Source organism: Populus euphratica, unplaced genomic scaffold, assembly GCF_000495115.2.
Source record: "Populus euphratica unplaced genomic scaffold, PopEup_1.0 scaffold197.1, whole genome shotgun sequence".
In the NCBI taxonomy this organism is placed as follows: domain Eukaryota; kingdom Viridiplantae; phylum Streptophyta; class Magnoliopsida; order Malpighiales; family Salicaceae; genus Populus; species Populus euphratica.
The window spans coordinates 443547-452766 of record NW_011500022.1 but is presented as its reverse complement, the minus strand read 5'-3'; the positions used below and the strand labels follow the sequence as shown (position 1 = coordinate 452766).

At 32.0% G+C, this 9220-nt stretch overlaps 2 protein-coding genes across 3 annotated transcripts; one reads left to right on the top strand and one right to left on the bottom strand.

The window, feature by feature from the left end:
- The first annotated feature begins 3593 nt into the window (after positions 1 to 3593).
- On the top strand, positions 3594 to 4551 carry LOC105141981 (glutaredoxin-C9-like). Its single transcript, XM_011049407.1, has one exon. It carries the CDS (start codon positions 3719 to 3721, stop codon positions 4178 to 4180), a length of 462 nt encoding a protein of 153 aa, XP_011047709.1. The 5' UTR covers positions 3594 to 3718; the 3' UTR covers positions 4181 to 4551.
- LOC105141982 (uncharacterized) lies at positions 4329 to 8938 on the bottom strand. 2 transcript variants are annotated; one of them, XM_011049409.1, is made up of 4 exons: positions 8554 to 8938; positions 7756 to 7857; positions 6535 to 6639; positions 4329 to 6002 (listed from the first exon to the last, which is right to left on the bottom strand). In XM_011049409.1, the coding sequence occupies exons 1-4, from the start codon at positions 8614 to 8616 to the stop codon at positions 5919 to 5921; spliced, it is 354 nt and encodes a 117-aa protein (XP_011047711.1). In that variant the 5' UTR covers positions 8617 to 8938; the 3' UTR covers positions 4329 to 5918. The 2 variants fall into 2 exon arrangements, with proteins under 2 accessions (XP_011047711.1, XP_011047710.1); XM_011049408.1 differs by lacking the exon at positions 7756 to 7857 and having other exon boundaries at positions 6535 to 6602.
- Between the last annotated feature and the right edge of the window lie 282 nt (positions 8939 to 9220).

The window sequence follows — 9220 nt, the reverse complement described above, 5'->3', positions numbered from 1 at the left end:
TAAAACGGATAGATAGATTAAAGGTTGGAAATGTTATATATTTGAGTTGAGTAGCACAAATACATAGAGAACAAGGTTTTCAAAGGTTTAAGGGAGTCATATTCGAAGCTTAACATCCATGGTGGAGGAAAATAGTTTTTATTAAGGCTACGATGTGTATGTTTATACCGTCTAGTTTAAAGAGAAAGAAGAAGAATTTCTTGTCATTAAAAGAAGATCTCTTACCATGGATTTTAAGGTTGTTTATTTATATATCTTTTGAACTTATAAAGCATGTTTATATAAAAGTAGATATATTTAGAGTTTTTTAATTATTTAAAGAAGCGATTCGGAGTGAAAATAAGTCATTGTAAAAGTTGCACTAGTTATAGTTTTTGTGGGTTGTGTATTGTTAATAACAAGTAAAAAAGAAAATAATATTTATGATAATTTTTGGTTATTATCATAAAATAAAAACAATAAAAATAAAGAAGATGAGAACTATTTTGGTAGAAGACACACAAATATAAAAGTAAATATGTTATTGAGAAAATGATGGTGTAATTTTTTGTATTTTTAAATTTAGAGATATGGAAGGAATGTGTTTTTTAAGAGAATATTTATTATTTTATATTTTTAAAAAATCATTGTAAAATTCTTTTAATTATAAAATGATTGAACTAAAACATATAAGAAAAAAAAAAGTAGATTGGACTGGTTAACTATTGACTGAAGTCAGCGTAAAAATTAAAATTGTTATCATTATAATTTTAACACCTAATTTAAAAATCTAATCAAGACAAGTCATGTGTCTACCCAGATCATAATTTTAAAATCTGACTCAATATTTTGATATAGAATAAGGCCTGAGGCATGGATTCTAAAGGACAACCCTGGTTAACCCAAGTTAATATAAAAATAAAATAATTATTATCATAATTTTAAAATTTAACTTTGAGGTTAGTCAGGATTTTGACCGTATCAAGTCATATTAATTATTTTTTATAAACCTAGATTAGTTCAAGTATTAAGTTAACTGGTTAGATTAGTCAAGTTTTATAACTTGATTATTATAATATTATAAATCTCTACACTCAATATAAATTAAAATTAAAAATAAATAAATTTAATTTTTTTTAAATATACAAGTTAGATAATAATAAATATTAAAAGTAAAATAATTATTATTAAATATAATTTTGTTAGATAATAATACATATTAAAAATAAAATAATTATTATTAAATATGATTTTTTTTTAATCTTTATTATTTCCGTCTCATCTACAACTATCAGTAACGATCCATGTTGTTAACAGGTATGACTTAATTTAATGTATAAATGTTTTATGTGTTGGTTCGACTATATCAATCATGTTCAAGATTTTGTCTTCATAAATTATACCCAAATTATACCCAAGAGTATTATTGTTTTCATTAATTATTTATTTTAAATGGGATCAAAATGAATGGATTTAGTATTGACACAAAGTTTCATGAAAAAATAAAAACCCTAATTGTGTTAAGTGTCATCTAGATTTAATGCAATCTTGTTATGTCAATTCATGGTAACACAATTTGATAAATAAATTTAAGATCTTTTAAATAAATATTTTTTTATTTAAAGAAATCCCATTTTCTTTGCATATTTTGTAGGTTTGGATAAAAAAATAAAATCTCAGTTATTTCAAGTTATTTATATTTAATTATTTATTTAAATATATTATCTTTTAATTAATTTTTATTTTTTAAAAATTATTTTTTATATTAATATATCAAAATATTTGAAAATATTAAAAGAATATTAATTTAATATAAATAAAAAATAAAAAATTAATTTAAAAAAAAAACTTGTAAAACATAGAAAAAACATGGCCGTAATCCACTTGATACTTTTTATCTTTTTCTAGAAGCCACGGAGCAGCCGCGAAGCGCACAATCGTCATCCGTAAACTTGGAACACGTGGGCGTGTTTTTATGACGTGACCCCACGTCATAACCGCGGGAGAGGGCCGTCCGATCCACGTGGAGGGTCCCGGGTTTGGCGTCACGCGGACTCTTGATGATGCGTCTGTAAGGCTAAAGTTTGTCGCTTAGCTTTCGTCAGCTCTCGCGCCAGCGGCATTTTTCTTTCGCGTGTATGGTCAAATACGTGGCAAGAGATTAAGTAGTTAATTAATAATAATAATTAATGATTTTTAGATATAAGTATATTGGGAATAAATTATAGTGTGATCCAAACGTAATTGTTAATAATTATTTTGCATAGAAGAGAGACGAGAAGGACAAAGAAGAAACAAGAAAGAGAAAAAAAAATATTTTTAAACTTAGATAAAAATATTCTTAGATAAAGATTAATATATCATTTTTTAATATTCTTAGATAAAGATTAATATATCATTTATTTTTGTTTTTTTGTGTTTGAAATCGTATTTGAGCATGTTTATAAAGTATTTTTGTTTTTTTTCGTATTTGAGCATGTTTATAAAGTATTTTTTTTTTAAAAAAATAAAATAATGATTTTGTATTTTCGAATTATTTTGATATAATTATATAAAAAACAAAAATACTATAAAGTACTATATATTTAATACAAGTAAGATGGCGAAATAGGGAGAGAGAGACTTGAATTTTACTTAATTTACCTCAGTGTTCTTGATTCGATGTTTGGATTGAAACTCAAACAATAACTTAGAAAATAAATTTACTTAAAACTTAATCTAACAACTCATAATTATTAAAATTTGAATTAAAAAAATTGACGTTTACAATTTGTAAAGAAATCAATATTCACGCCTAACCCATAAATAAATCCAATCAAATAAAGCAGTGACTTTTAAGAAAGAGCAATGGGATGCTAAATAGTACTTCTATACATCATGCATGGAAACCAACCTAAATCTAGAGTAATTATCTCCCTTCAACCTAAAGAAACAGGAAGAAAATAAATAAATTCATTCATCATGTAAACCAAAGCACACTATAATGTTAGAAATCTTCCATGGTTTGCTACTATATATATATATATATATATAAACGTTATACATTCTATTCAATTTTGATTCTGCTTGGTAACACAATTTAATATTTTTTTAAATTATTTTTTATATGTAAAAACATTAAATATTATGGTTTGATGTGTTAATGTTGTATTTTTTTAAATAATATGAGAAAATATTATTTAAAAATATAAAAATATATTATTTTGATATATTTTTAATTAAAAATATTTTTATAAAAGTATATTACATTGTATTACTAAAAACACATTTCATAAATAATATTTAAAATAAATTTAAAATAATATTATTTTAGACTAATTCGAGTTAATTTAGTTATTTTATAATATAAATTTTAGACGACTAAATTATATATAAAAAGGGGTGATCAATTTACTAAGATCAAATCCAATAGAATAATTCGAGAACAAACACATTTATCATTGAGACAAGAAGATAAAAGATCATTCTTAATGATACGTAGCAACATTACATGCTCTTATTTAAAAAATAAATAAATGCAAATAGTGAAGGATGACACAAATCCAACGTAAGCCACAACCATCATGCAGCGTTTAACCAAAAAATAAGGCTAACTGCCGTTGACGCCTGACTCTTTCATATTTATCAAGTCATCCCCTCTCCATTTTCTTATATACCCTTCTCTTCTCGCCATTGCTAGGCACCTTAGTTCAACATACACAAAACCTTCTCCTCTCTCTGTCTCTCTGTGTCTTTAACCATGCAGCAGGCAATACCTTACAAGTCATGGCAACCTTTATACACCAACAACAAGCCTCTAATAAGCCCTTTTCAACTTATTTCCCACCATAACAATGGTGGGGTGGTTGCAACTGAAGAAGTGCTAAAAGGGTCAGGAAATATGAGCAAGATGGTACAAGAAAATGCAATCATAGTGTTTGCTAGACGTGGATGCTGCATGAGCCTTGTAGCGAAACGTTTGCTTCTAGGGCTTGGTGTGAATCCAGCAGTTTATGAGATTGATGAGGCTGATGAGATTAGTGCCTTAGAAGAATTGGAAATCATCTGCAATGATGGTGGAAAGGGGAGTAAGAAGAAAGTACAGTTTCCTGCTCTTTTTATTGGTGGAAAGTTGTTTGGTGGATTGGATAAACTTATGGCTGCTCATATTTCTGGAGAATTGGTTCCTATTTTGAAAGAAGCTGGAGCCTTATGGCTTTGATTTTTCTGCAATTTTGTGCTTGTCTAGCTAACTAATTGATTTCCTTTTTCTATCCTTTTCTTCTTCTTTTTCTTTTTTCCTGTTTTAGATTTGAAAGTATAATTTTGTTATAGAAAGAAAGAAATACACAGTGGATTTTTTTTTTTTTCTGTTTTCTTCTCCTTCCAATGATTTGTGGAACTTTAAGGAGATTGGAAGATCAAGTTCTACCTCTCTCTATTTGTGATGCCAGCCTGACTTCTGCTGGCAATTTTTGTCTTTCATAATGTTATGGAAGCAAAATGCTACAGAACTTGTCATGCCCTTGTTGACTTCTGCAAATTAAAGTGCACAGCTGGTTCTAGGTAGACATTTTTCTGCCGGGGTTGAGGGAAAAGACTTCTTTGCACCACATGGAACCACTTATTTACATCTCACCTCTCTTACATGACAGGCCACCTAACATTTTCCACTAGTACAAGGAAAGGTGGGAAATACGTTATTGAATATCTAAGGTGTCGAGAAAATGCATGGCAGAGTGGTTGAAAACCTTAGCAGCAGATGTAACATTCGAAATGCCTAAATATTTTTTTACTTGTAAAATATAGAATCCATGTAGCAGCTTGGAAGTATACATCCTTGTATTGCATTAAGCACAACAAATAAAGATACATGGTTGAGGTTTGGTAAAATTACAAGCAGTTAAATTGTATCCCACGATGAATCAAAGTCAATCCAAAACTTTCGACTTACTGACAGATGGAATGAAGAAGATTGAATTTCATAAGATGCAGCCTTCATTTCTAGAGGCTGATGCAAATTGTTTTGGTTTGACAAATTAGATGTTACCTCAAGTAAATCATCAAGTGCGTCATCTTGAGTGGCAGAAGTTGAAGTGGTTTTTGCCGAAGCGACAGACATTTCTTGCAAGTAGTGGCAGAGGCGTAGCAACCTCTTTCTCTTGTAAATTAGATGTTTCCTCAAAGTAAATCAGGTATGCTGTCATCAAGTACATCATATAGAGTGGCAGCAGTAGAATTGGTTTTTGCATAGGCAAGAGCATTTCTTGCAAGTAGTGGCAGAGGTGTAGCAGCCTCTTTCTCTTTGTAAATTAGATGTTTCCTCAAAGTAAATCAAGTATGTTGTCATCAAGTACATCTAGAGTGACAGCAGTAGAATTGGTTTTTGCATAGGCAAGAGCATTTCTTGCAAGTAGTGGCAGAGGTGTAGCAGCCTCTTTCTCTTTGTAAATTAGATGTTTTCTCAAAGTAAATCATCTAGCATGCTGTCCGGGGTGGCAGCAGTGTACGAGTTTTTTGCTGAACCAGTGGATTTCTTCTAACTTCTGGCAGTGGTGCCAGGAGCATCTTTCTCTAAAATGGGTAAAGTACCAGACCCAAAACAAGAAGAATCAAGTAGCTTGGTCTCACTAAGCGAGCCAGGAAGCATATACAGGTTAGACTCAGCAGCTTCTGCTTCAAACGTGGGCAGCCTGCTTCTAGAGACAACATAACTCACATTGAACTGTTCTGGGGGCTCAGGAGCTGTGCTTTGATTGGATTTCCCACACTGATTGCTATTCAAATTACCCTTGACATCCGATCCCTGAACAAATGAAAATGGGTCTGTATGGCCTACGGTCAAGCCTGATTCCAAAAACCTTGGTATTTTGATTGACAGCCTTATTCTTCTCAGAAAAATCTTCCAAAGCCGATTCTTCAGAGATTGTTAAGGTTGCTCTAGTTTGAGTTGTTGGTTTTCAGTCAGGTCCATGACTGCTGCTTGCCTCTGATCCTGTTGTTTGCAATTGGTCATATTCCTGGCTGCTGCTTTTATTTGATCCCTGACCAGATTGTCCAATAAACCATGTTACACGTAGCATAATATATCCTATCTAGAGAATAGACAAGCAATTTTCATCCTAACCTTATTTTATTACTATGCGACATACAGTGACAACTTTGGAAACAAGAAATGACCACACCAGTTAATAATCAGAGAGAAATTATTTAAAAGAACGCAAGCAAAACAAGAACCAAGGGTGATTAACCATTTGTGGAAGTGCCTTGTGAAACAAGAAACAGATTTGAGTGAAGAATATTTTCAAGCTGCTAGTTCTTGATCTAAATATTACTAGCAAGCAATCACTGAGATCTTCTTCTATATATCTTCTAACTGAATATTTTGTACATGTTTATGAAGTACAAGGTAAATAAAGGAAACATTTTCCGTGAAGCATCATAATGTTACTCATACACCCCAGTTCTGTGAGACCCTACACAATTGGACAAACTTTTCTTGACGTCAAAAGTGATAATAACTGATAAGCCATATAAAACACACATTCAAAGGTCATATCAGCATGTAGAGCATACCAATTCTGTTGCTAATAGATCTGCTTCAATGAAGAGCCTCCCTGATACATCTACTTTAGCTAGTTGTTCTGCAAGAGCATGCAAATTAAGGAAGAGAAATGATGCCTGATAAAAAATGGGTAAGGAAACTTTAGGAGAGTATATAAAGAACTTGGACAACCAATATGAAGGTAAAGAAAAGGAAAGTAGCATTCCAATAAGATAGTAACAGGAGTAACCGCATTAGCATGAAGATAATGCATTGTACTTGTACTACTATATGCAAGAATACCACTTTATTCTAAACTGTGGGTACTTCTGCACTTCCAAAATTTTAAATGTTTAAGCCTACAGAAATGGATAAATTTGACAACATTAAATCGCATTTTGGACAAGTGGCACACCTTTATACAAATATTCCAGGCAAGGATTGGACTCCAAATTTTTCTCACAATCTCCTATCAACAAGGATTGAGTTCCTTACTCTCCTTGTTAGATAAGGAAATGCGGACATAGCCCATACCAATAGCAAAGCACTTTAAACTTTTCTTTTCCAAGATGCTCATTGAACTTCACAAATACAGTAAGTGTCAATATAAAATAAATCACTCATCCATCAAAATAAAACCTAGGTTTGAGCATATGTTTTGGGTGTTAATATTTCCTGTAAAAATGATATTTTGTTTGTCCAACAAGCTATGAACAAACAGGAACCAGGATCAAGATACAATTTGTCTGACTTGCATTTAAGGAATGTGAAGTTGAAGAAAACTAAAGAAGAGAGCCCTACATAAAGTGTCCCAGTATAACATCTCTACCCTTACACTACTGCACATCAATTTTCAAATTTAAGATTATCGTTTGCTCTTGGAGTAACAGGGGAACCCAACACAAGCTAAATTACTTTTATCACCACAAAAGGCACTTTCAAAATTAGCACATAGCCTAATGGTAAGCCATGGTTTCGTTGGCATGAACTAGTGTCCGGGTTCTAACAGTTCTTCATCAGACCATTTTCAGGTGGGCAGAGAATGGAAAATAAAAACTAAAAAAGGTGATAGTAAATCTCTTTCTACAATTAATGGCATATCAAGAAGCTGCTTACGTTAAATATTAAATTATTAGATGAGTTAACACATTTGAATTGAATTGCTATACTCCTTTCGCTATCATTTTAATATCTTACTCTAAAAAAAAACGAGAGATAATATTTAATGAACAAAATGAAAAATAAGCAATTACCTCATGAGTTGAAGTAGTTTTATTCTCCACAGAAAAATTATCATCCCCGATCCATGATAGAATGCTTTCTCCCTGACTAAAATCAAGGGGTCTACTCCATGCCTAAATTCCTCTTTCATCAAGCACTTAAAGTCAATAATTTACCAACATCAAAATAAAAACAATCTCAAAAACAGTGTGCCTCATGCAACCATTTCTTCTACACAAAAACCAACTGTCTAAACCAGGCACCAGAAGGACCAGTAACCTTGCCAACAATACAGTCAGATTTATAAGTCAATAATCATCAGCAACAAGTAACAAATGGATTGTGCAGAGTCAAAATGCTAGCTAAGTGAGAAATTGGCAACAATTCAGACAAGAGTATAATCAATTTCCCAACTTTACAAAGTGATTGCAAAGTGCAAACGACATGCTACGGAAGCAAATCGAAATGGGAAATGTTCACAGCAAATAAACAAGAAATAAAAACCTGAAGCCTAAACTGAGAAGATGTTTCAAAATATACGAAAACTGCAACCAAACCTAAACAAATTACCATGTCAATTAACCTGTTGAATCCCCACCACACACAAATTTGAAAGCCTAGTCCAGTTACTGATCAAGAAAGAACCTTTATACTTGAAACAGATTAAAAAAAATAAAGAAAAAACTTCAACTTCAATTCCATACAAGTATCCATCCAAATTTCATTGCAAAACAATTCAAATTGCATTATCAATTGCACATTAATTACTATTGCTTATCATCATTCAAGTTTTTAATTCAAAAAACTTAGGTACATATTCTAAAACATACCAGCCAAGAAGTCCTCAAGAGAAGGAAAGCTGTCAACTTGGTGACATTTTGATAGAGCTTCATCTAGGAGGTGCTTCAAGGTCAGCATAAAGGTCAGCACCTTTTCTCTTTGGCAAAACAAGACCATCATCCTCAAAGTTTGGTTTTTTAAGGTTATCTCCATGTGGGTTTTCAAGATTGACTCCAAATTCATCTTCATCATCATCTCCACAACGATCCCAGTTTGAAGGAAGTCTTGATTTTCGGGGTTTTTGCTTCTTTTCAGTTGACGGGGCCTTGTTGGGTTTTGCTCTCTTTCATTTTGCTAAAGCCTTTGTGTCCATTTCACTTCTTTCAAGTTTCAACCAGATTTTGGAGAATTTTCTTTGCTTTGTTTCTTCTTTGGTTCAATAAACCGGCATGTCATCTCGTAAAGAGGGGTCTAAGCCCATGATACTCAATGTGGTAAGGGCCCACATGCAATTGATGCTCAAAATAAAAGCCCAGCTCATGATACACAGGCACGAAGAATTTAGTCACAAGGGCCCAAACCGGAACTGAGGATCAAAACAAAAGCCCATTGAGCAAGAGATATTGAAACTCACAACTTGACCACGCCATAAGAGTTTAAAACTCCTGTGATCAACGCCCAAAAGATTATTTATACACAGAACTGGCATATCGGCGC

Excerpts from the sequence above, each read along its gene's own strand:
- LOC105141981 (XM_011049407.1), top strand. The coding sequence starts at position 3,719 with ATGCAGCAGGCAATACCTTACAAGTCATGGCAACCTTTATACACCAAC.
- LOC105141982 (XM_011049408.1), bottom strand. The coding sequence starts at position 8,758 with ATGATGATGAAGATGAATTTGGAGTCAATCTTGAAAACCCACATGGAG. Across the intron at positions 6,603-8,553 it reads TCTTGAGGACTTCTTGGCTG|AACAACTAGCTAAAGTAGAT; the intron begins GTATGTTTTAGA and ends ATGCTCTTGCAG. Across the intron at positions 6,003-6,534 it reads ATCTATTAGCAACAGAATTG|GGATCAAATAAAAGCAGCAG; the intron begins GTATGCTCTACA and ends CAATCTGGTCAG.